The sequence below is a fragment of the Meriones unguiculatus genome, chromosome 11 (genome assembly GCF_030254825.1).
Source record: "Meriones unguiculatus strain TT.TT164.6M chromosome 11, Bangor_MerUng_6.1, whole genome shotgun sequence".
Classification (NCBI taxonomy): domain Eukaryota; kingdom Metazoa; phylum Chordata; class Mammalia; order Rodentia; family Muridae; genus Meriones; species Meriones unguiculatus.
This window is the reverse complement of record NC_083359.1, coordinates 96,658,959-96,686,094: the sequence shown is the minus strand read 5'-3', so window position 1 is coordinate 96,686,094 and position 27,136 is coordinate 96,658,959. Positions and strand designations below refer to the sequence as shown.

The window sequence follows — 27,136 nt, the reverse complement described above, 5'->3', positions numbered from 1 at the left end:
AGGCCATTACTTAGTTTCCCTCTGAAAATACTAATGTGTTATACTGATAGATTTTGGTCACAGTTGTCCTTTCTGAGTCACAGGATTTGGGGACACGTAAATAATGGTCAAAATACAATTCTTCATGTAAACACCATTAGAAGGCCTTCTTCTAAAATTTTTCCATCTTTTCTTTCCCACTTTTCTCCCTTAGCTGTTGAGGTAAGTCTAAGGGTTGTTACATTTAGCATGTGACACTTTAAACTTCAGGGCTTGCCCAAGAAAGAAATTGATCATTAAAAACACACTTAATACAATTATATTCTAGGTCACCCGTTTCCAGAACAGCCATACTTTACTTTGTGAATGCATTTTGAAGGTACCAAGAAAGAGAAGATCACCAGCTGTGAACAATGTGCTTCTCAAATAGGAGTTTAGGAGTTCACAGATAGAGCCCAGCCCCTTTATCATGTGATCAAGCCCGTGCAAAATTCTGGCTGAGGAGGTTGAATTCATGTTTTGCAAAAGCTACCAGACCCCCAAGTTCCACCTTTGACAGTTTGCTAATGCTTAAGAGTGGCCTTAATTTAGTGCTGGGGCTTAATCCTTATAGAAAGTTAAATAATGACTGCTTTGTAATTAAATAAAACTGCTTAGAAGGCTAGGCATTTGTTTCATTATTAATCACAATAAAAAGACTGATCTAAAATTGCTGAGAACAAACTTTCATCCTTGTAATCTCAATACAAGTGTCACTTTTATAAAATGAGAAGGAATAACTAGAAAATGTGGAGTAACATTTAAGTCTCTGTGTAGCTTCTATTTATTTTAATACTTAATTCTAAATTCAAGGGGGGGGAGAGAATATGTTCTCTAAATATAAAAACTTAAAACCAGAGAAAAAAATTGCTTCACTTACCCAGGCTTCTAACTTCATCTGGAAGAAAAAACAAACAAACAAACAAACAAACAAACAAAAAAAACAAAACAAAACTGGACCTTGTTCCTTGGCAAAGCAAGGAGTTCTGAGTCAACCATGTGGCTCAGTGGTAGAGTACATGCTTGGCATACATGAGGCTCTGGTTTCAGTGGCCAGCACCAGAAAAACAAAGTTGATCTTGGACTCATAACACACAGGTAAGCCCCGTATCACCCGTGTTTCGCCCTTCATCGCAAGGCACTGATAATTATTCTCCATGTCCCACAGTAACCCAATTTCTTAATTCTATGAAACTAATTCCTACTTGACTCTAACACTGTCAGTAAAATGCCCTTGTGTTGGAAATCTGAACTTTTCTAGCAGACATGGTGGAAAATGCCTGTAGTCTGAGCTACTCTGGAGGCCAAGGTAGGAGGATCACTTAAGCCTAGGAGTTCAAGGACAGCCCAAGTGACATAGTGAGAATCTGCCTCAAAGAAAAGGGGAGGCTGGTTGAAACATTTTAGTGGTAGAGCACTTGTCTAGCATGCATGATGTCCTGGGTTCCTCTAAATGCCATTTTAAAATGTGGTGTGTCAGAATATAATACAAAAGAAATTAAAAATGAACATTGAACATAACTCTTCCATAATGTAACGCTCTACCAGGGCCCGACTATGGGGCCTTCGGTATAAGTAGACGCTTTGGGAGCAGCACACTGCAGATGCTCCTGCTCCATGGTCAGAAGGCCATGGAAGACTGCACTGGAAACCCTGCTAGATGAACAATGCTAGGAATCAGAAGACACATCTTCTTTGACTGTGTTTTCCTTTCTCACTTCTTTCCTCAAGCTGCCATGTTGGGACTTCTAGCCAAATGCCCTTCTCGCCCATCTGTGCTGGGCTACCTCCTGACCACCTTTCAAGGATGCCATCATCCTCTCTTCCAAGTCCCCAGGTCCTTTTGCACTTTGCCGATACTGACATAAGAAATATATTTGCATACTTCCCTTACCTTCTCCCTTTGACAGAAATTCATTATAGGCCAGCACAATGCACAAAACATATGGCTGCTGGATTAGAGTAGCAAGAGGAGTCTAAGGCGATGGAGTCCTAAATCTGTCAAGGTTTAGTTTTCTTCAAAATCTGACCTAGCCTTTCCCTATGAAAATTTTTGAAAATGGCCATATTAAGGTTATTAGCATACAGAATTAAAAGCAATGCAAAAATTGCTTAAGATAATGTTCACCAAAAAGAGAGAAAACAAGATTATACCCATGTTGTGCTTACAACACGGAATATCAGAGCCGCATATAAATAAAAAGAAGGTAAAACAGAAAACCAATGTGCTCCATTTTATGATAGAGCTGCTGCTGGCTTCAGTCAATGTGCCTGTGTTTGTACAGTAGACACTGTTTTAAATGTGTACACAGGTATTAATTAGTAGTGCTTATGGTAGATATTGGTGCTAATATTTCTGAGCCATGAAAGCATGGTGTAGCTACAGCTAATGCCTATCAGCTTGCTGGCCCGCAGGGACGCATACCTGCTGCCACCTGATAGCAACTAGACTTGCAGGCTTGGCAGGTAGGAGACACGAGAGCTCAGCAGGCTAGCCTGGTAAGTCAGCATTTAAAGTGAGTACGCAGGATTCCGCTTAGAGTTTTAAATTCCTATGCACAGGAGGAAGTCTGTTAACAAACGCTTAGTTCATAAGGTGAATTACTTCTTAGTGGCTATGTTTTGTTTTCTGTTTATGCATTTATCTCTTAGATAGGCCTAGATCAATACTTTTAATTGCTACCAAAACTGTTTCTGTTTGTCATTTAATTCTTCAAATACAACTATGAAGAGAATGAACACCTTTTCAGGAAAATTAAATTATAAGTAAAACCCAATCATGTGATTATACCTATAAATACATATGTATGTCTTTATGTTTCAGTCAGAAGTATACATATCCTATCAGTAAAAATAACTGAGACACAGCTCAGCACTGCAGGCTAGGGGGCCTTGACCCACTATTCCCTCCACACTGATCTGGAGCTGGTTCTCTGTGAAGACAAGGCAAAAGCATACATTCATTTTTTAGGGCTAATTTTGTGGTTTTTCCCAATACAATGCTGACTTAAAATATTATTTGGCACAGTGCTTTAGAAAAATAAGCTCAATAATTAGAGATCTTTATTAAGTGGAGATATGTGAAATTATCTGTATAATCCAGTGAATTCTATTCTGTACCCAAGCATCATCCAGGACAAGAACAAAAGACGGTGGTTTATTAGACAGACGCTAGGTTGAAGAATTTTCTCAGAAATCTCAGTTAGGCTGTGATAGGAACACAAATTTCTCTAAGTATGCTGAACAACGCTTGAGGGCATACTTAGGGAAGCTTTATTACATCGCACACGTGGAACCAGATTCTCCCTCGTGGGCTGCAGCCAGCGTGAAGTTCACACTACATTAATTTGCACTTGTCGATATGCTGCTTTGCAAGTATTCTTACGACATGTTCAAATGTGTATTCTGACTCCCTGGCTAGAATATAAACTCCCCAAGGGCAGGACCTGGGCTTGCAGTTATGTCCCCCAGTGTCTGGTAAGTTGGTCTGGGTAAGCCATGCCCCCAGGAGCTGTCATACGACAAAGGAGCAGGGATGGGAATGTGCAAGACTGCAGCACTGAGAGAGAGCGTGAAGAAGACTGGTGAGCAGTGCTGTCATCACCAGGACCGCGTGCCTGCACGCGCCAAAGCCATGCCTATGTGGCCCCCTCCCAGGCACTCAGTTGAGGGAGAAGTGTGATGGCAGGTGGTAGCTGGATCAGTCTCTGAAGTCTAGCTCCCAGACTTCACCATTATCTCAGGCTGCTGAAGAGAGTGTACAGCTTCAGAGAGATCAGAGCTGCAAGAGATTTACTCTAATCTGTAGGTGCTAACGTTACAACCAGAAAAGACTAACACTGCTGTTACCCACTTCCAACGGAGACGATGGTCTGTTGGTGGGATGTTCCCAGAATTAGACAGTGCACTGCAGAGGCCCACGATCTAGGTCTCGAGGTACATCACACTGTCACTGTATAAAAGAAAAGAAAACTATTTCGGGGAAGCTCCTTCTATGGCCAATTGCAATAGTCTATTTCAATTTCCTGCTGTCAAGAAAGTCTTAACTTAGCTGCTGTGCCTCCAGTCACTGTAATTAAACTGCTGTAGTCCTGACTGTCCACGCTAAACATCAAGATCAGATCCTCCTAGAAAGAATCAGTCCAAACCCTGAAGATCCTGGCGCAGGCTTTGTGTCTACCTAACGAGGTCCAGTTCACCAACCTTCCCTTATTCTTATTTCTCTGGTCTTAAATGTGTCTGACTTGTAGGGAGTTCCAGGGTTCCTCTGGTCTCTTTGCAAAACTGTATCAAACAGACAGATTTCCTCCAAACATCTAATGAACTGGTTTGAAAAAGTAATTGCTGTGTTGACACACTCCATGCATAATTTCAGTTCTAAAGTGCTGAATCATACTGGTGTAGAGATGAGCAAGTTTTAAAGCCTTTTTGTTGTTGTTCTAATTTCTCCAAGCAAAATTTTCTAACATTTTTATTTGGTGTATGTGAGTATACTCTTAAGTATTTGCTTTGCTTACTTCATAAAGGTACTTGAGACAGTAAATGCCTCCGAACTCACTCGCAAGTATCACTCCAAAATTCTACCATATACAGTAAACTAAGAAAACCTATGTCCGCTTTCTTACTTCTAAAAAGTAAAATTTACATTAACCTATAAATTAAATTGTAAAGTAGTAATGCTGTATTTATACTTTCATCTAAGCCACATACCATTATTAATAAGCCATGTGTGCCTAACAAAATGTAGACCCAGGCACCTGTGTGCTCACCTAGAAATGCTATCAGATGATGGAGTGAGCAGAGGTATGGGATATGCATTGTTCTGTAAATTATTCTAAAACTATCAAGCTATAATAAGTTATAATTCAAGGCTGATATCTCCAGTACGGCATTCTAGTAATACAAAAGAACCTCCCCACCTCAGAGAAGGGCTGGCAAGCTCTTCCTAGGAAGGTTAGAAATAGTGATAATATTTGGGTTTTGTGGTGTATGAAGTCTCTGCCTCACCTCCTCAGCTCTACTTTGTTTCCCCAAAAGATTTACTTTTATTATTTTTAACTCTGTCTGCGTAGGTGGGTGAGTGTACATGTGACCGTAGGTTCCAGCAGAAGCCGGGAGTGTGGGACAGCCTGGAGCTGGAGTTACAGGAGGGTGTGAGCTGCCGGCGTGGGCTGGGAACCAAACACAGGTCTCCTACGAAAGCGGAACAAGCTCGTAGCTGTGGAGCCCCATTCAGCTCTGCTCTTGTACCAGGGAAGCAGCAAAAGCAACACATCATGTTTCTGTCTACTCATAGAACCTCACTTGGAAAATTCAGCAGAGAGCAGCCCTGGAAGGAGGCTCGGCTGGCTAACTCTTTTCTGCTACAAGGAGAATGGGTCTCAAGTGGAAATGTGTCATGCCCCATCGCTGCAGATCCCTGCTCTGCAGAGGCCTTGTGGTTCGTGGTAGGTTCTCAATGCAGTCCCGCAGGACAGTTTAAGATGTCTTACAGCTGAATGAGATCCTGAATTGAGAACAGCCTGGGCTACAGAACCAAGCAAGTCCTAGACTAGCCTAGGCTACATGGTGAGATTTTATCTCACAAAGCCAAAAATAAAAAAAAGGGGGGGGGGGGCTAGCACTTATAGTTTATGGTTCCATGATCAATGTTTTGCCATTTGTAGTGACCTCTCTTGGTATTCATAGTTTTTCACAGTCCGACAGGTCAATGGAACTTCAGTTTACCCCCATGGTGGTCACTGCAGCTCCAGAGCAGTTCTCAGAAATATGCTCCCCTTCAGGTTCTGCCTTGTCACCTTGCCTAACTACTGTTGGTACCTCCACCAAGGGGAACCAGGTCCTGTAGGTGGGGGAAGCTTGTGATCTGTGGTTGTCTTTGCCCCTGGCCTAGATATGGACTCTGGATGCTGGGATGTGTATATGCACCTGTCAGCACAGGCTGTAGGAGCAGCCATCCCCACCCTCGGCTTCATTGGAAAGCCTTTTCCTCCTGATACAGGAGCAAATGCAGGCATCCCAGGGAGGAGGCTATAGCCCTGTGGTTCATCTCCCCGCTCTTTAGAATATGGGAGACTGACTCCCAACACTACCCTAATGGGGCAAGGTACCTGGAAGGAAAAAAACTTGAAATGTTTGGGGAGATCAGTCAGTAGTGAAAACACTTGTTGTACATGAGGGCCTGAATTTGATACCAGAACCCAGAAAAATTGACAGGCACAAGTGAGCATTTGTTTTACAGCTAAACATTTCTTCATTCTTTTATTCCTGATACCACTATAGCAATTTGCAAGGCAATAACGAGGGGGAAACAAAAAGATAAAGCTACAAGAGATAAAAGACACAACACACCTCTAACTGACCCTGCACTGTATTAACTAATTAAACAGCTGCATGCTTTGCTAAAGCCATGCTATGACAGTCTTGAGTTCCAGTTGCAGTGGTGCTCCTGACTATGGACCATCGTTCCTTCTGTGGCCGATTTTTCACCATTCCTCTTGCATCTGGGATGGCTGTCTCAAAGTAACCTGTAGTTTTTCTGACAACTCCACCTTCTTTCTCTAAGAACAGTGACCATTTTCTGCTGTTTGCAAACCTTCTGCTCCCAGACCCACCACTTCTAACACCATATCTATAGCCATCACATAGGGGCTGCCTGAGCTTATTCCACTAAAACCACCCCTTCATGGATTCATAATTTGATTGTTATTGCCCACTGTAATTTTCAAAATCATTATACCTCACACCACCACCAGTTACCTCCACCAAAATTCCCTCCTTCATTTTAATAACCAGCGCATCCTTCTCCTCCCCCGTATCTACCACCTTGATTTCCATATTCTGGTCCATCACTACCACAGTCTCCACTATTACTATAACCAGGACCACCACCAGAGCTGCCACCATCACTTCTAAATGCACTGTATCAGCCTCCGTAAACTACCTCTGGGGCCGCCACCTCCACCACCACAGCCTCCTCTTCCACCAAAGTTTCTACCATAACCAAAGTTATGTCTATCACCTTGCAAGTTTTCTCCACAAAGTTGTCATATCCACCTCCTCAACCTCTCTGTGACCAGCAGACTGCATCTCTTGTTTAGAAATGGTCCTTTCCTCTTTACAATTATGCCCATTGACAGTATGGTATTTCTGAAACAAAATTTACCAACCCATCATCAGAATGACAAACGCAAATCCTCTTTCCCCACTCTGCTTGACTTCCAGAACATGTATGGCTTCAATCTGCCATTATTTCCAAAGCAGTCTTTCAGATTATATTCTTCGGTATCTTCTGCAATACCACTAAAAACTGTTCAATGGGCACCAAGATTTCCAGATCCTCTGTAAACGCGGCTCTCTTTACTTCTCCCACATGCCCATCCAACTTGTGTAGTCCAGTACACATTGCTTTATCCACCTCTTCAACACAAGAGCGAGTCACAAAACCAAAGCCAGGCGAATGTTCTGTGAGGGTCCTGCATCACCACATAGTCTGTAAGTATGCCCCATATCTCAAAATGTTCCCTTAAGCTACCATCTGCAGTGTCAAAGCTCAGACCACCAATAAACTAGCCTCAAGTGGTCTGGCTTCTCTTGGTCATGCCTCCCACAGCCCTACTCCTTGGCAGCAGCAATGGCCAGAGTGGAACTGAGAGTGACTGAGCAAGAGTTTCACCTCTATATTGAGGCCTCTTTTAACTGGAGTTTTACATAGGGCCAAGAGGAAGATATGGTGGGCATTTGTAATCCCTCTACTAGTAAAACGGAGACAGGATGATCCCTAGAGAGCCAATCTAGTACAATTGGTGAACTTTAGACTAGACAGAAAGGCCCTGTCTCACAGGAAATTGACAGCATTCCCAAGGATGCCATCTGAGATAATCCCCTGGCTTTCACATGCATGTACGTTCACAGGCGCACACACACACAACGATAGTTCAGAAGCTAATGAATCACATATGCACCCTCAGGGATAGGGTACCTAAGAGGATCTATACCTACTATGTATATTCTTTGTACTATATATAGTCCCAAATTAAATAACAAACTTAAAAATACCATGAGGAGGAGTACAGGATGAAGAAGAAGTGCAAGAGATTGAAGAACAAAGAAAAGAAAAGAAAAGAAAAGAAAAGAAAAGAAAAGAAAAGAAAAGAAAGAAAAGAAAGGAAAGAAAACTTCCTCTTGTAGTGCCTTAAACATCATTTTCCCCTTTTCTGAACAAAAAGTCCTGTAGTTTACTTTTTCTGGGTACCGATCAAAGGTTAGGAGCAATAAACATCTTTGAGACTCAACTATCAAATTCAAAACTGACAAAGAAAATTCCTAAGACACATCTCTCATTTCAAATCAGCTAAAACAGCAATGCTAGGGTTTCCTAAAAATTCCTAAATCATAAACACGGGGCTTGGAAATGATGTAGCTTGCCTTTCAGAGTCTCTGGCCCCCTTATGGAATGTGATGAGAATCGAGCACCACATGGTGGCCACATGCTCCAACAGTGTGTCAGAGGCTGAAGACACTGCTCCGTTAGGGTGACCGAATACAAAGCATAGTCAGAGCCTTCTGTGGGAAACTTAATAGCTAATAAAGAAAGTTGAAAATTTTCTTACATGTTCTTTCACTTCCTTTAAAAATGACAGTGCTGCAGCATTTGAACAGACAGAGACACACCTGCTTTGCATATTAGAATAAACCAACTGCAAAACACTTGAGAGACATGTGAACATGGGCTTGTGTTATTGTTAATATTCCTCAGTGTGATAATATAATAATATGAAATTTTCCTTCATAGATACACAAGAATGTACCTGTAAGTGAAATAATAAGTATGTCTGAGATCTGTTTCATATATTTCTGCAAAAGGAGAAGAGGTAGAGGAAGACAATGAGAAAGAGAAATTAGAAAATAAGATGGAAAAATATGATAATGAAGGTGAAGTTAAGAGACAAAAATTGTGAACTGGATGGAACAGGATTGACACTTCATGAATGTATATACTGAAAATGCATAGGTTGTTTATAATACTCCCTTTGTTTCATATGCCTTTAAATTCTCATGATGAGATGTGTATGTGTGTGTGTGTACCTGATATTAAAAAAAAGAAAAGAAACAAAGGAAGAAAAAAAAAAAAAGAAAATAAATCAAGGCACAGAGTTCCCAATCTGCACACCAAATGTCTTTTGTTTTCTGTGGTGCAGAAGCAGCTCCTGAGACTGACAGCAGCTCTCTAAGCTGCAACAATACAAAGGAGCTGACTGGAAGGGTAATTCACCCATGGGTCCTGACACAATATAAAAAGAAAAGAAGAAAGTGGGCGGAAGAGACAGCCATTGTTCCTCCTCTAACCTTTCTTTCTAATTATGCCAGAGTCAAGGCTCAGGTCACGAGGAAAATCATTTTGATGGTCAACCATTTGCCCTGTTTTGTATACATCAAAGAGGCTCTTGTTCTCACCACATTCCGATCTCACAGTTTCCCACCTACTTTCAAAACCTATCAAGTGGCCAGATTAGCTAAAATATGAATAAAATGACCACATTATGGGGAACACCTGTTTGCAAACCAAGAGACAGCCTTCTAGTTACGATGACTGTATGATATATAAGGTTTTAAAATTAAATATGCTTTATATCATTGTAGGTATTTCAGATAAATGCTTGACATGTCCAGCTTTTCAGAGCTAAATGTAAATTTTTCTCCTGGGTGCAGATGGTGGCCAAGCTAAATAGCTCCTCGGTCTTACAGACAGAAGGTCAGGTCATGGCTGAGAGACCAAAGAACAATTGCTGCTTTGCTGCTCCAAATCATCCAGGGAGTGAGAAGCTACCCCTTTCTGAAATTGTCTGCTCAGTTTAAAAACAAAACAAAACAAAAAAAAAAAAAATGTCACAAAGAGGACCTACAAGATTTCCTCACATTTTGTCCCAGGAAAAACGGTACCAAGAAACATCTTCTAACCCTCCACAGGTTTACTCCTGCTGGCTGTGCCCTCCCAGAAGGCACATCTCCTCCAAAACTGCATCACTAAAGACCACTAGGAAAGTTAATATTACATATTATAACAAGGAACAGTGGCAAACAAAACCCATCCCGTCAGCTTCAACCTTTGCACCATGAGTTGATTAAAAAGAAGACAGTGTCCTAAAATAACAGATTCTAGAAATAATTTAAACTAGGCTATTCATTTCCAGGTTATACTCTCCTCTTGTTGTTAGTATAGGGTTTGTTTTTATTTTTTAAATCCCTAAGACATAATAATGTAATTTAATCATTCCAAGCCTCTTTTTCTTCTGTGTCCTATTAGTTGAAAATATTATACTTCTAGAGTGTTGTATAATAACTCAGAAGATATTTACTATTACAGAGTGCACCAATGCAAGTGTAAAAACCTGTAGGGTACCACAAGGGAAAAGCGCTCCGTTTACTTATTAGTCATAGGCTTTTATTCACCGACTGAAAGAACTTTCCATTCCATTATCAGGTACGCCCTCAACTGGATGAAATGAAATCTGTACATGTTAATATTAAAACATCTTCTAAGATGTCGAACCCATCATAAAGTCTGCATATAAAAACTACTTTTATTCTGGCTGTCTAAGTTTCAATTTAGTACTGAGGGTTTCAGTCGTGATTTGAAATTTTTTTGTACAAAACTTCATTAGCACTTTCATATTTAATACTTTTCCCAGTTGCCTTTATGTCATTTGTCATCAACAGCTGATGGGTTGAAAGAGAAAATATGTTGAAAATATGATAGAAAGCCTTGATTAGAAATATGTTGTAAAATTATTTGGAGCAACTTACTTCTAAATTGTAAGGCTATCTCTGAATTATTGATACGAATACCTCAGTCTTATTATTTTAATAGAATACACAATCTGCTTTTCTTGGCTGTAAAGAATGCAAACCTTCAAAGGCCTATAATGTAAAATAAAAATAGAACATCAAGAGTCAATCTGCCATAACTTTTCTTTAAAAGCTTTCCCCGGAGTCAATTAAAATTGGAGTATCTACACAATCTCAACAGAGTTATAACATAAAACATCTGTTCACACTGAAATTGAAGCAAGTAGCATTTCCCCTAACATTTCTAGTTTCACTGTATTTGGGCTTCCTGAGCAAACTTATTCATGGCGATCTTAGTTAAAACTGGTCCAACTCTGCAAACCATCAATTTGATTGACATATTTACATATCAACTCATCTCATCTTACAAATTTTAAAGTTTCTCATTTAAAATTGGATGCAAGTTGGCATCTTTCAAGAACTTTATGTACGTATATTTTAGGTTCAAACTGTGCATTAGAACATTTTTAAAACTTTTCTAAGTAATAGATACTTATCCAAATGTATATTTATGAACTGTCAAATTGGAATTTCATATGCATCAGTTGTATTCTCACCACTTCATGTCAGGAAACTATAAATGAAATTCTTTCAATAGTATAAACTGGGTCCTTACATCAGTTAGAAACAATATCAGAGAAATAAAGAGCTCAGGGATAAAAGCACACCAATGTCAGACAACATGTTACTAATATCTTAATCACTGCTTGTGCTTGTGTCTTCTCTTACCTGATCTTTAATCTCAAGATCCTTCTGAGACTTTGCTTTATATTCTCTGTGTTCCTTTTCAGCCTCGTCTTTCTCCATTTTGGTTTTATTCAACTGAAAACGCATTTCTCCACACACCTGTTAGATTGTAAAAACAGATCAATAGCCTCTGGTACCCACAGAGCAATGCCTACAAATTAGATCTTTTGGTGCCCTCTAGAGGATACACAAAGTACAGCAAGACTTTTCTAAGATGGTATTGAGTATGGTTTCAGGTTTGGAGGCAACACAAAGAATTATTGAGAGCTCAGCAAGTAATGACGCCTGCCACCAAAGTTGACTGCCTGCCCGAGTGCAGTCTCAGAGTTCCACATGGAAGGAGAGAGCCTATTCCTTTAAGCTGCCATCTTGGTTCCCTGAGTGCCATAACACACATACACACAGTCTCTCTCAATTATTCAAAAACAATAAAATAATAAAATGCATAACTTAAAATGCATAAAAGAGATTTTCAGGATTATTTCATATTAAATAGCTTCAAATAAATATTATCAACAAGAGGCACTACCATCTAAAATTACACTAGCTAAAATTAGTTATTAAAACAGTTAAAGTATCTTATTAATCACACATTTGGTAAAACAGTCTATGTTATAAAATATTTCTCTAAAGACTTTATCAGCTAGGCCTTTAAGGAAATTTTTATAAGAATTTTTCTTTGCTAATAAACTATGTCATTAACATTTAGGTGTATGATACCAGAATTTACTATAAACCTTAAAGATAGCGTCAGTCTTTTTGTTGTGGATATACAGTATGACTTAAGCACTATAAAATAACTTCTGGTAAAAGTCATAAGCTGGCTTTAAGCATGCTCAACAATTATAACTATAGCCTTCTATATAAGAGGAAATTATACATTCCAAGTAAAATAACTGATATACTATTAGATAATTAATACATAGAATATCATGAAAATGTTGTAAAACATTTCATATGCAATTTATTTTTCTTTAATCCAGACCACTCACATGGAGAAAATATTTGAGAAATAGAATTATCAGAAAAGTCTAAATAAAGCCTTGATGAGCCTTTGATGTAACTGAGACCCTAGAGAAAGTCGAGTTAAATCAACTCTTTTTCTGATTTTCAAATGCTGTCTTTTAATAGGTATATGGTATTCTTGCCTGCAACTTTTCAATTCGGCATTTCTTTAAAAATGACAGTTTTAGAAGCTCTAGAAATTAGTTTCATTATTATTGAGCTATTAAAATATAGTAAAGCGTGAAACCTATATGCCTTCCTTTGCTTGAATAAAAAGTTCCCTAGAAACAATAAAGGCACCAGAGTTTGAAAGTTATGACAAAACAGAAGTGCAGCCAGCAGTGTTTCCTCAGGGGCATCAGAAAGCGGAACAAGAAGAAAACACACACACACACACACACACACACACACACACGTGGTCTACCTTCAATGCATCAGAGTTGATTCTTCCATTCAAAAAATTATAAACTGAAAATGTTAAATAAAATTAAAGAGTTACAGAGAAATCTCTCCCCTGTTCCAAACTGGCTTCAGATCGTCTACAGATGATCTCATTTTCTTAGTCTTTTCAGCTCATTGCTTACTGTATTCATCTACAACACTTAAACTTTTTCTAAAATAAGTCTAGGCATTATACTGAGCCAGAGTTATTATCTCTGGGCTGAAAGCTACTTCAAAGTCATTTAGTCTAATGTGTCACACTCACTGATCCTTGAGTCCTTTTGGACAGCTATAGTGACAAGAACTGATTCATTACGTCACTATTAGTCCAACCTGTCACTTCTGATGCCTGAGTCCTGTTGGACAGTTCTAGGAATAAGAGCTCACTCATTCCATCACTATGCTTCATTAAAAAAAAAAAAAAGTGTCTCCTATAATGAACCTTAAGTACCACAGGTTTCCCCTTCAAACCTGGATGTCCACTCCCCTGCAGACCACACAGGCACCCCTATCTCCAGACAGAGCAGGTATGCTGGCAAACAGAAGCTTCTTAAATATAGTCATCATCTAGCATGAGTTTTGAAAGTAGAGACTGAAGAGAAATAGCTCTTTTTGTAAGCTGAATGTATAAGTACAAATTAATGTATACGCTAAAAATAATAATTAACCGAGCATAAAGCAACAATGGAATAAAATGTATCAAATTTAAAGGAGATAGGTTATCACATTATAAAATTACCTATGAATTTAGTGGTAAAGAATCAACAGATTTCATTTATATATTCTGTAGGCAACATTTGGCTTCTTACTGGTCAAGCGACTAGTTAATCCAAACAAACTAGCATTTCTTAAAATAAATCAGTTAAAAATTACGACATGTTTTAGTTCTTACTTCACAGGTTAGTGAGGCCTAAAGCACAAATGCTGCAGCACTTTAAAATATAACTTAAGTTTCAAAAAAGTAAGAATTTATGCTAAATTTAAGATTTAATTAAGAATTTAATATAAAATGTTGGTTTTAGAAACAGATCTGAAAATTGAGAGGAGGAAACTTCTCATATCACTCTTTTCCACATGTCTTAAGCAATTGCTGAGATCAACCTCACACTGAGAAGAAAGAATTACTCCTAACTTACTAACGAAGAAAGGTAAGTTTTGTTAATGATGCAACAATTAAAGTAACATTCACAAGTCTGTCTCGGCCAATTGATTGTTTGGTACAAATGAGCTTCTGATTTTCTGTGCCAGGGCGGATGGGAAGGCTTGTAGTAATGTCTGTTGATGGACTCGTTAAGCTGACATTTATTATTCTTGAAATAACAAAACTTTTCTATTCCAAATTTCCTTCTCACAACACTCAGAGCTGGATAATACAGAAAATAGTTTCAGCCAACTATTGGTGGCCCATGCCTTTAATTCCAGTACTCCAGAGGTAAAGGCAGGCTGAATCTCTGAGTTCAAGACCATCCTAGCATACAGAGTGAATTCCAGGCCAGCTAGAGCTACACAAAGGAAACCTTGTCTCAAAAAAAAAGGAAAGAAAGAAAGAAAGAAAGAAAGAAAGAAAGAAAGAAAGAAAGTGACAGAGAGAGAAAGAAAGAAGGAAGGGAAGGAAGGGAAGGAAGGGAAGGGAAGGGAAGGAAGGGAAGGGAAGGGAAGGGAGGAAGGAAGGAAGGAAGGAAGGAAGGAAGGAAGGAAGGAAGGAAGGAAAAAGAAAAAAGGTTTTAGAGCAGACAAGATGGCTCAGAGATACCAGCATCTGAAAACCTGAAGTAGATCCCACAATGGAAAGAAAAACTTACTCTGACTTCCACAGGAGCAACACATGGCATGTGTGTGCCTGTACACACTACCACCACCACAAACACACACAAACACCCCACACCACACAAACATATATATACACATACCACACCACACATACAATTAAAATAATTAATAAATAAATTTAAAAGAAAAATGTTTTCAAAGAAAATATGTACTTAAGCAATTATTAAACCACAACTTGTCAGACCTTTGTGACGTCCACTTCCTGAGATGCAAGCTGGTTCTGAATTTCCTCTAGTTGACTGACAGCTGAAATCTTCTCCCTTGTAACCTTTTCAACCTGGGCCTCTAGCTTGGCAATATTTTGAGACAGTATCAATATCTGTGAGAGAAAACAAAAACTCTCAGCAATGGTATTTGAAAATATGATGATTAAAAAGTCATTTCATTAGTTTGGTATTGGCATCGCTATTGGGCTCTACGTTATTTCTCTGTGGGTTGGATATGTCCACGTCTCTACTTCCTCAACTCTCCTCATAACCTGAAATACCCGCTTCCATCCTATTCCCTGGCCTGTAACCTTATCGTGAAAGGTTTAAGATGATAAAATCTAATGGTTGGTTGAAACCTTGAATAGCAAATATGATGATATGTTGCAGAACAGATTGCAATGGAGACTTTTCAAAGGAGGAATGTGGGAACCAGGAGCTTTCCCACATAGATATTAAACATTAGAAAGGATAATTTAAAGAGAGTAGATAGAAAGAGAAAGAAAAAAGAAAAAAGAGAGAAAAAGAGAAAGAAAGAAAGAGAGAAAGAAAGAAAGAAAAAGAAAGAAAGAAAGAAAGAAAGAAAGAAAGAAAGAAAGAAAGAAAGAAAGAAAGAAAGAAATTCCCTTCCCCGAATCAGCATAGGGATTCTCTGTAGTTCCTTTATTAGCAAGCTCCACTTATCCTTGCATTATTTAGTGTTCCTCAGTCCTGTCAGGAATCAGATGTGCAACTATCTCCTGGTTTCCAGGAAGCCCTCCTTGACTTGCAGTTCCCAGCGAAGACCAGGAGTCCTTCCCACCCCTGGGCTGCTGGGCGTGGGAATACCCACTCCTGCTCCCTGTACCTGCTTCCATTCTCACTGTTGCTGTCCATGCCATTCTGGTTGCTGAATATTCTGACAGTTACACTGGCACGTGAGCTTACAGCAGCTTCAGCATATACACCTCTGCCTCTACCTACCACTGCCATGGTACTTAATTGCACTGGTTCATTGCTTTTAGCTCTCTGTTTTTTTTAACTAGAAGTTCCTCAAGAGCACATTCATTAAAAGGCACCAAATGTTCTGTAAGTGTGTGTATGAATCATTAGGAAAAAATGGCTTTTCTGAGGGAGTCTGTAGAGAGCATCAAGTCCTACTTTTTTCTCTTGGGATTAAAATGCTTTCTAGTCCTTCGACCTAATGGCTTTGCTCTGTTTTAGTGTTTCCAATTTTTCTGTGCTAACTTTTTAGCTGAATCAACACATTGGAAATGAAGGAATGCCACCCTAACCCGGAACAGAGCATGTGGGCACATCGACTCCATCTGTTAGAGAATGGAGCAGTGGAGCTGGAGTTCTAGCACAGTCCCGACATGTGCACGCTGCTCTGTAATTGAAACAACTAAAATTTGTCATGCAAATAAGTCTAATTAAACTTATTGGTTCGTGCATGCAAAAAACATTAGTGGAACAAGAGACAATAATGGGACTATGAGGATAAACATGATAAAAATATATACATGCATGAAAACATACTGATGAAACCCATTATTGTATATAATTAATATATGGTAATAAAACTCTTAAGATAACAAAATTGAGCAAAAGTTTTAGTAAATTAAGAGCTTCACAACAATAAAGTGATGTCAGGTATCTGCATGTGAATTATATAAACAGCATACTTGGCCCACATACAAATGACAAGCCCTGAAGATACTTTGCCGTTTAGAATGACCTACTAACTGACTTTTCCAAAAACCACAGAGAGCTGTATATTTGATTTATAGTTATTTACATGTTCTAAACATTAAAAGATTTTCTAAAAACTAAATTTGCATATAGATGTGCTAATAACAAACTACAAAGTATCTTTGTGCATATTATATCTGAACCAATAATTAAAGGTCAAAGAAAAGTAAACAGAGCAAATCGAGTATCACTTAATTTCCACAATTTAAGAACTCAAATTCATGATTATCCATATCATAAACTTGTAATTATAGGTCTTCTGGACCCATATAGCAGCATCAAATTTTAGTGACAAATTATTAAAACCAATAGAGTATATATTTATGTGGCGATAAATCTGTTACACATACTAAGAATGCTCAGTGTTTCAAGTAAACATGCAGATATTTATTTTGTAAATTGTAACTTCTGTGTCAGTTTCTAGCACAAGGCATACACCAAATCCCTCCCCTCCTAGGACTCCCTTCCTCCACCACCCATCATCTAGTTCCTCTGCCCACTACCTGTCTGCTACCTCCTGTCACCCACTTCCTGAGGCTTCCCCTCCTGTTGTCACACCTTCTTTTCCCCCATGCCCACCATCTGGAAGTCAGCACTACACTGCAGGAGTGTCTCCATCCACATCTGTTGCAGGGCCAGAAGTAACACGGACAGCTGCAACACGGCTGGATGTCCAAGGCACTGACATCAGGTAAGTCCTTTAAACTTTGACAGGGGCAAGGGAGAGACAAGGACACCTAGGTTGGGAGAGTGTGATTGAAATTTCTGCAAGCAGTTTCCAGCACACTGAATATGGCATGACGTGGTGGGAGAGATATATTAGGGATTCTGTCAACGGGTTATTGTCAAGGGAAGCAACTAAGAAAATGTGTGGACGGTAGGGGGTGGTCAAATAAGCATATGATGAATGATGGACTGGACTAACAAACCAGAGTGGCTCAGAGCAAACAAGCACAATTACTGAAGGCAAAAGACAAACTTACAGCAGGTAACATTCATGGGGGGGAGATGCACAGGTGGGCAGAGGTTCCTGTTCTCCTAGAGCTTCCCACACAAATGGAGGTGGGGAAAAAGGGGAGATGACTAAGTCCCTTGAGTGTTCCTATTGCTAGGAAGCCATGAGAGCCTGTCTTTGCACTAACTTTATAATGTAATGATTACTTTTTCCTATTAGATTGTATTCCTGAGTGTTGCAGTTTGTATAGTGTAAGTGTGTACTTGTTAGTGTGCGTGCACACTGGTGATGGGTATGGAAATACATGTAAACACACATTCATGCTGAGGTCAGAGGTCAGCCCTGGTGTCTTCTTCAACCACCTTCTACCTTAGTTTTGGGGAGAGTCTCTCACTGAACCTGGCGCTCACTGATCCAGCTACCCTGGCACCAAGCCCCCAGGAATCCTTTTGTCTCCACCTCCCCAGCCCTGAGGCTGCAGGCACACTCGGCCATGTCTGGCTTTATCATGTGGTGCTGGGATCCTAACTCGGGTCTCTCACAGGTGAAGCAAGCACTTTACAACTAAGCCATCCTCCAGCCCCAGAGAGCAGTCTTCAAAAGCAAACATTCTCCTTCTGATTCTACAGCTACAGCTACAACTAGGTCAACTGACAGTCTCTGCTTTCTATTTAACCACAGGCACACTTTTATAAACACGGGTCATACTATTTTCCAATATAATGAGGAAACCCCCTTCTCACTTTGTTTCAATAAAAACCTCATTCAATATTTTGTGTTGATAAGTTGTTGTCCTGGGCATGCATTTCAAATCTTCTTGAGAAACTGTAGGGGACCCAGAACAGGTGAGTGAGTCTGTGGGGTCTTCTGTAGGCGAGGAGAGAAGGAAGGAAGGACAGAGATGCATGCTTGCTAGCCCTTAGCACGTGTGCACACTCGTGAGTATGGTCATGGTCCCCGTGTCTGAGGCATCTCCGTTATAACCCCTGGAGCTGTATTATGCAGAAACTTGAGTTATGTGGGAACTAGGTACTTTTCTAGGGTCTCACAGACACACACATGCACATTAAGTCTCTTTACAGAAAGAATTGTATCAGATTTGGATTAATGGAAATTGGATTACTTGTATTGGCTTAATTTTCAGTTTCCCTGAAATGAGATTAAGAAACTAAGCCACTTGGCCAGGTTTATTCAAGATAATACATACAGCTAGAGTTTGTACTCAAAACTCTCTATGTCTATACTGACATATAGGTTCAAGAATGCTGTTCAGCAAATCCACTGTACATTCCCTAAAATAAAAAAAAGATAACAGAATCAGGCTTACTTTTATTCAGTGTCTACCATGAGACAGGCATTATGGCATTTTCCAAAACATCATCTTATTTAATCCTGTCAAGTGCTTAAAGCATTCCTTACTCCTGAAGATTAAACAAGGTCCCAGAGAGGTCAAACTGGATTAACTCCCACATCTTTTTTCTCTGAACCCATTTTGCATGATAACAGCACCTGGATGCTAGGATTCAGTTATTCCTTTTTCTCACATTGTACTCATACTCAGGACCAGACCTGCGATCAAATGTCTGCCAAAGCTTAACTTCACTTGTGAAAAGTGCTTCATTTCAGCCACCAAAATAAGTCAGGAAGTGACTATCAGGGAGATTCCTGTACAAATGCTCCTGGCATCCTGCCAAGCACACTTCATCACTCTGATTTCCCTTCCTTTTTGAAATTCTCATCTAAGTGCTTTTACATTATGAAGCTACTGAGTCAAACAGTTTCCATATAACAACCCCCATCCAAATAAAAATAGCCTAGGTGTGAACAAGAGCCGGGGTTTTCTGTTTGTTTGTTTGTTTCAACTGATTCTATTTTGTCACATACACAACAGCCAATTTGAAACTATACCTCCTTCCATGTCTTCCCCAGGTTGAACAGAGGCCATCTTCTTCCTCCAAAACTAGAGTCTAAATCCTTCCTATTCTTTGGAGCTTAGCTAAACTCCACCTTTCTCACAACGCTTGTCATGCTCACTTGAAGATGGGGATCAGTTCTGACCCTCTGCCTTAGTCCTGCCTCCCCAATGTCATGGGACCTTCTTTCCCTTCTTTGTATGTTATTCATATGTCGTTCAAAACCATATATTTGAGCATGTGTTAAGTAAGAGGAATGTGCCAAGCAGCGAGGATGTTAGGCCACATATTCGAGAGACTCACAGAAGTCAGAAAAGCCAACAATCACACTAAAATTTATAATCATTTGAGTTAGGGTAATCTCTAGAGAGGAGCCTAGTTTTGCTCTGGGAGGCTATAAAGGAAGCTCTTTCAAAAATTCTGAAGGCTAAAATAAAACAAAGGAAGATTCTTCTGGGTAGCAGATGACATCCATGTAAAACCTTGAATAAAAAGAAGCAAACAAGTAAACAGGGCAGACTGGTCTGTCTGAACGACTGGAGAAGTGCAAGGAGTTCAGTGTGGTAGAGACACAAGGAAGAAAATGAAGGGAGAGGAGATTAAAGAGCCAGAGAAACAAACTGATGGAGGGCCTCATGGTTTGCTTAAGGATCCCAATTTAATCCACTGCAGGGAGACAAGAAAGGATTTTAAAGCAAGAATCTGGCACACTGAGACATTCACTGTAACAGATCATCCCTGTGACTTAAAGAAAAAGTGACTTGAGGTTCCTGGCAATGACACCACAGGGGATGGAAGTGCCACCCCAAGGGTGAGAAAGAGGTGATAGCAGGCTAGAGAGAAGAATGCATGTGATGTGAGTGGGGAAGAGGGTGGGAGAGCAGCCAAAGGTGGCAAGATCCCCTTGGGGCAATGTGGTGAACAGTATTTCTGCCAGGGCAAAGACAAACCTTAAAGGAGGTTGGGGACCTAAGGGAAAAATTAGCGCTTTAGGAATCAATGCCATATCTATGAAGTAAAGCCGGAGAAGTTCCCAAGTTATCTACACCTGTATCTGTTAGACATTAGAACTTTCTATAAAGCTTTCTGAATGTGTCTCTCTCATCATCAGTCTCCCAAAACAAGCATATAGAGTCAAACCCCCACCCCAAAGTACCTTCTGAGAAAAAAAGAAACTAAAAAGATTTCAAAGGAAGGGGTATTTACGAGTGTGCAATGCTAATTTCATTGGCTATGGGCACAGATCTGAAGTGGAGTGACTGAGAGTGACCAGGAGATAAGAAAATTGACTTCATGCATGGAGAAATCTTTTAAGTGTCTGGATTGGCAAGAGGGGGTTTAAGAGAGAAACCGAGCTGGTTTCCAAGCTTGGTGGCTCATGGCCAATGTCAATACATTTGAATCCTTCCCTCTTCTATTTTGATGGAGTGGGTCAGGGCTACTGTGAACCTTTTCAAACTTCTTATGCAGTGGAGATTGATATTAGATTAGAGGGGATACTACTTCTTTTAGTAGGTGAAAGAAATATGGCAATGCTGATAACAAGGAAGGATATTGAGGGGGGAAAGCTGAATATCAGTAGCTAGAGCCTTGATGACAACTGCAAGGGGCTCCTTGAGGTAGGGAAAGGGCTGGGCACAGGAGAAAGGGCATGGAATCAAGGGCACAGTGAGGGAGAATAGTTTAACAGGTTGCCACCTACTAGCCTCGGGTTCTATATACCAAGTATGTTTCTCTGCTGAGGATAAGGAACTGGGGGAGAATAAATGTGACTTGAAAATAGTTCTAGAAAGCTGGGGCCATGATGGTATCACCCCCCAGCCCCAAATGCCATAAGTAACTCCCTGCAATCTCCTGGGACCAAGATGTCATTCTCCCCACTGGATGCCATAAGTAATACCAACTGGATCTCCTAGCACATATTCTAGCTCTCCTCTAATTTATTAACAAGGTGATTATCCTCAAATATACATATCATTACAACACTGTCTAATATAAAGCTATTCGGTGGCTTAATGTCACATTTGGATGGCATTTCTAATACTCATGTAGATTTTAAGAGCATTGGTCATTTACTTCTCCACACTTCATCCTCCACTATTTTACCCGACTCCCTGTTCCACCACTTGGGAGGAATTCAAACCCTTGCAAAGCACAGAGCTTCAGCTAGCTTCAAGGCCTCATGTCAAAATCCTCCTGACAAGGCCTATCCTGACTGCCTAAGCTGGAGAGACTGTCTGCATTTATGAATGGATTAGCTTAACAGCCACTTTTCCCCAAAGTCTGTGTGCTTTATGAGAGAGCAGCACTGGTTCCTAAGTACATCCCCAGGGGCCTCCAATTCATCTGCTGAGGGTGAAAGGTCAAAAGGGATGCATGGGAGAAGCCAGAAAGCACCAGGAGAAGAGCTGGCATGAGGACTCAGATGTGCACACCCCCACTGCCAGGAGCCTTGCTCAGCCTTCCTTTGCAGGATGGACCGAAAGTGTGAGCCAAAGCCAGTCAGTCCCTCCTCCCCTGTGTTCTACCCCTCAGGTGCATCCCCACGGCCATGGGACAATGTCAAGCTCAGTACCTTTGACTCCGCATCCTCCCTCTCTCTGGTTACTTCTTTCTTTATCAGCTCCTTCTCACAAGCCCTCTTTTCCTGCTGAGAGGCGAACTCCTTTTCCAGTCTTTCCGTCTGCCTCTGCAGCTCACTCTTCAGCTGCTCACACTGGATCAGAGCCTGCCAGACAGGAGAGCGAGAAGGGACATCAGGAGTGGAAAGCACATCAGGGAGAAATGAGGCAATTACACCTTCTTTAGTTTAAGAGAGTTAAAGCCCACTCTGCAGCCCACTTGGATGGCTGTATATCAGCACTGCTGACTGTCTTAGCAGCACCCATGTCACACTGGCTCACAGGCTTCCATCTCACAGTTGAGGCTCCAAGACTAGTCAGCTGGAGAGTTCTGGTGGCCGTGATGGTGGCCACAGGATACTCAGAGTCTAAAAATAAAAACAGCTCAGAAAAGTGAAGTGCCTTGGTACTTTTAGTTATGTGGTGTGAGCACATCACTGAATGCACATGAAAGTACTCTACCATTTCACTTATTTGCCATTGAAATATTTTAAATCTTTAAGTGACAAATGGAAAAACTTACTGTATTTTATTACACATAGGCATTTATTAACACCCTATTAATAAGGTTTCCTAATGTAACTAAGATTTAGTTCAAACACAAAACTTGTTTCCTTCTGTTTTCAGGATGGATATCTTCGAACACTAGTAAAAGTTCATAATTAAAAAGAGTCACAATTTTCCTTTAATCAAAATTGCCCATGTTTTCCAGAAATAACTTTCTCACTTCCTTTGGCCGCATTCATAATGATATCATTATCTATAATGTCCAACAATGAAAGCTACAATTAAAAATAAAAATAAAAAACTCAATCAAATTAAGCTGCCAGGGTATCTCAGTCCTTCCACAGTTGCTCATGCCCACAGTACTGGCCTGATCTAGGTCCCACAAAGCTCATGAGTTGTAGGCTTATAATTTGGACAGTCCAGAATGGTTAAGATAAAAAACACAAGTGACAGTTCATGCTGATGAGGAAGTTTGCACTCCTCTGTTGCTGGTGGGAGTGCCAACCTGCACAGCCACTTTGGAAACCAATATGGCGGTTTCTCAGAAAACTGGGAATAGCTCTAGCTTAAGATCCACTATATCTTCAGGTATATACCCAAAGGACACTGCCATTACCACAAAGGTCACTCGTTCAACTATGTTTATAGCAGCTTTTCTGTAATAGCCAGAAACTGAAAACAACTTAGATGTCCCTCAACCAAAGAATGGTTAAAGAAAATGGGGTACTCAACGGAGTATTACTCAGCTGTTAAAAAGAAATAACATCATAAAATTTGTTGCCAAATGATGGAACTATAAAAAAAGAATCATCCTGAATAAGACGAGTCAGACCCAGAAAGACAACCATGGTATGTATTCACTTATAAGTGAACATTAGCTGTAAAGTAAGGATAATCATGATACAAATCTACAGACCCAGAGAAGGCTAACTAACAAGGAGGGTTAGGGAGGAAGGGGTCATGAATCTCCCTGGAAAATGGAAATAGAATAGATATCATGGGTGGACAGGGGAAGGGTGGAGATGGAAACAGGAGGGATCAAGGTGGGGGAGGACGGAGGGACAGAGTATTGGGAGAGACAGCTGGAATTGACAGGTATGGAGGGCGGGGCGCAAGGTAGCAACCTAGTGCGATGGACACTGAGGGCTCTGTGGCTCTGAGCAACCTAAGACTCCTAGCAATGGGGCATATGGAAAGAGCCTGAATCGGCCATCACTTGTAACCAAGCAAGACTTCCAGTGGAGAGGCTGGAACGCCAACGCAACTGCAAAAGCTTTGACTTAAAATTTGTTCTACCAACAAGATGCACTGTGGTAAAGGTCGCTCAGAAATTGGGGTGAGGAGTGGCCAACCAATGACTGGTAGAGTTTGAGACCCATGCCACAGTGGCATCCCGACACTGCCTGGAGGGCCAGGAGCTAGAGGCTGGATAGCCCAGACACATAGCATAGCGCCAAACATGACCTAAAAAGATTCTGTCATTAGATTATAAATCTAGATCATAATCCTCATCAGAGAGGCTTCACCCAGCAACTGATGATGTAGAGACCTACAGCCAAACACTAGGCCAAGCTCAAGGAATCCTGCAGGAGGGAAGCAAGAACTGTAGGAGTCAGAGGGGAGACCACAAGAAAACACAAAGAATAAGCTAAGCTGAGCTCACAGGCTCTCACAGAGACTGAATGACAATCAGGAAGCCTGCATGGGTCTACCCTAGGCCCTCTGCACATGTTATGGTTGTGTAGCTGGGTATTCTTGGGGGACTCCTGACAGTGGGAGTGGGGGCTGTCTCTGACTCTTTTGCCTCCTTTTGGGACCCCTTTCTCCTAGTAGGTTGTCTCAACCTGCCTTAATAGGAAGGAAGGTGCCTAGTCTTGTTGCAACTTTACATGCCATGCTTGATTGATATCCCTGCTCTTTTCTGAAGGAAAACCTTTTCAGAAGGAAAAGTGGATTGGGGTGGGGCACACAACTCAGAAAGGAGAATGGGAAACTGCTCTCAGGATGGAATAAATAAGAGAAAAAATTTAAAATATTTGAAAACATAAGCAATCAATCAATCAATCGGAGAGTCACATTTGTTGACAATGGAGATGGAAATGGTCCTGGTGCACACCATTGGGCTTTATGGATAGTTATGCTGCTCTCTGCTGAACACTAAATTAGAGAGAAATATCTAGACATGTGAACTCTCCTTCCTTCATCTGGAAGGCATTCACTTTCGGTTCTTTATTTTGGAAAGTTTCTGCTATCCTAAAGTATGAGAGCCAATTTCAAATGGTTTTGGTTAGCCAAAACCAAATACAAATTTGATTTAAAAAGGTTCTCCACGGGAGTTAGCCCCAAGCTAAATCCTAGCTTAATGCCTCAGAAAGGAAAGTTATAAAAGAAATGAGTTAATTTTTTTCATAACTAAATTTCTTGGAGCCTGAAATACTAGGAAATACTGAATTCTGTGCTTCAAAATGCAATTGTGCCAGTGATAATCACTTTCCAGTAGTCTAGTAAAAAACAAAATAAGACCTGTAACTTTTACTAACATAATAAATACTACTGGTATGAGTAAATAAAACCAGTTTATCGAAACACACTCCCAACTTAACAAAAACCAAAAACTTAGGCATCAACATCGTTAAGTATGAGAATTGTTAGAACACCTGAGAAATCAGCCCAACCCAAATTCTCAAGCGAGCGCACAAGAATCCAGACTTTCGAAGGAACAGGAGGAAATGGTCCTCCTGGCAGCAGAAGAGGCCTAGTAGAAGGATGACTCAGCGGAAAGCACAAAGTGGAATTGTAAGTCATGTGAACAACTGTTGACTCCTGCTGTACCAGAGGCCTTAAGTGTCCTCTGACAGCCCACCAGCAGGAGGGCGAGTAGGTATGAGAGGAGCAATGAGTAAACCTTAGGTTACAAATTGATTATGACGTTACTAGATAAGTCACTAAGGTTACACATCTTAAACAGATTGCATTTTATTTACTTGAGTTTTTAAAAACATTTATACTTGGTTACAGTGAAAGAAATAGTAAGATTTAAGTAATACTCGGAAATAAAAAAATTAGTCCTGAGAGAGAGAGAGAGAGAGAGACCTGTTCAACCACTTCTCTGACTTAACTTTTAAGACAGGGTCTCCCAGAGAACCTGGAGCTCACCAGTTAGATAGACTGTTTGGCTCTTATGCCCAGAGATCCCCCTGCCTCTGTAAGACCTGGGGTCTCGCAGCTCAGGAGTTCAATCGCGCCCTTCCCAGAAACTCCCCCAGACCAAGACTCGTTGCAAAAGCAAGAGGTTTATTAACCATTGTACAACGGGGTCACCCTTGCTGGTCAGCAAAGAGTGGCACCGGGAGACAAAGGCCTTTAGGTTTTTAAAAGAAAAATTGCGGGAAATTTGAAGTTGCAGTTTTGGCAATTTAGGATTGGATGAAGAAGTTATAAAGTAAGATAATTGGTTAGTCTTAGGTACTCAAGCTTGGCCAGTCCTGCCAAGTGTGGATGCAGCTGCAATTTAAGGTGGGGGTGGTTAGCTCATCCTTGAAGATTAGGGGCTACAGACTTTTGGCTGGAGGTCAAAAGCTACTCAGAAGAAGTCTAGGTTGCTAAGAAATGCTATCTCAAGGACAAGGGTCTGGTCCTTCTTTTGCTGAGTGAAGGTCATTGCTTGCTTGCCCTTTTTTTATATCTGTCCTCACAGATAGGGTCACATTCCTTCACTCTCTGGAAAGGTACTAAGAGGCTTTAGCTTAACCTGGACCTAAAACTCAAAAAACTATAGGCTTTAGAAGACATATAGGTTACAAAGTTAGTCTAACCCTTTCACCTCCACCTCCCCAGCAGATCCAAACTCACGTCTCAATGATTGAGCAGCAATCACTTTACCCTCTGGACCTAGATGGGGAGATTGGGACCCCTAAATCTAAACTGTCTCTCAGGATCCCTAAATCTAAACTGTCTTACACTGGACCTCCCCCAAGGCTAAGGGGTTGCTAACAGACTATCTGCCAGATACTGTTCCTTGTAATTCAAGGGCTCCCATTTATTCATTTTCTAGAACTGATATCAGTTATCACCAGGAAACTAAATTCTCAAAGGCTAGATACACTAAGATGATCATGTCCAAGTGGGGCCTGCACCCATTTTTCCTGGGGGATCTGGGGTGGTGGAAATGGCTCCCAGCCTTGAAGATTTGAGAAATGCTTTCCCATGTCAGTAGATTCAAATCAAGTTTCTTCCTTTGCAGTCATTTCATGCTGTCTGCATTAATGTTTATTTCAAAACATAACTTACTGGACACTTAGTATTTCTAATTCT

At 40.6% G+C, this 27,136-nt stretch overlaps 1 protein-coding gene across 3 annotated transcripts in view; it reads right to left on the bottom strand.

Moving 5' to 3' along the window:
- Sdccag8 (SHH signaling and ciliogenesis regulator SDCCAG8) overlaps positions 1 to 27,136 on the bottom strand; it is a 202,421-nt gene that overhangs the window by 135,964 nt on the left and 39,321 nt on the right. For all 3 annotated transcript variants that reach the window (XM_060364754.1, XM_060364755.1, XM_060364756.1), the window contains 3 exons: positions 22,270 to 22,422; positions 15,074 to 15,208; positions 11,596 to 11,712 (listed from right to left, as the gene is read on the bottom strand). In XM_060364754.1, coding sequence (XP_060220737.1) covers positions 11,596 to 11,712; positions 15,074 to 15,208; positions 22,270 to 22,422 — 405 coding nt within the window. The remainder of the gene's footprint in view (positions 1 to 11,595; positions 11,713 to 15,073; positions 15,209 to 22,269; positions 22,423 to 27,136) is intronic.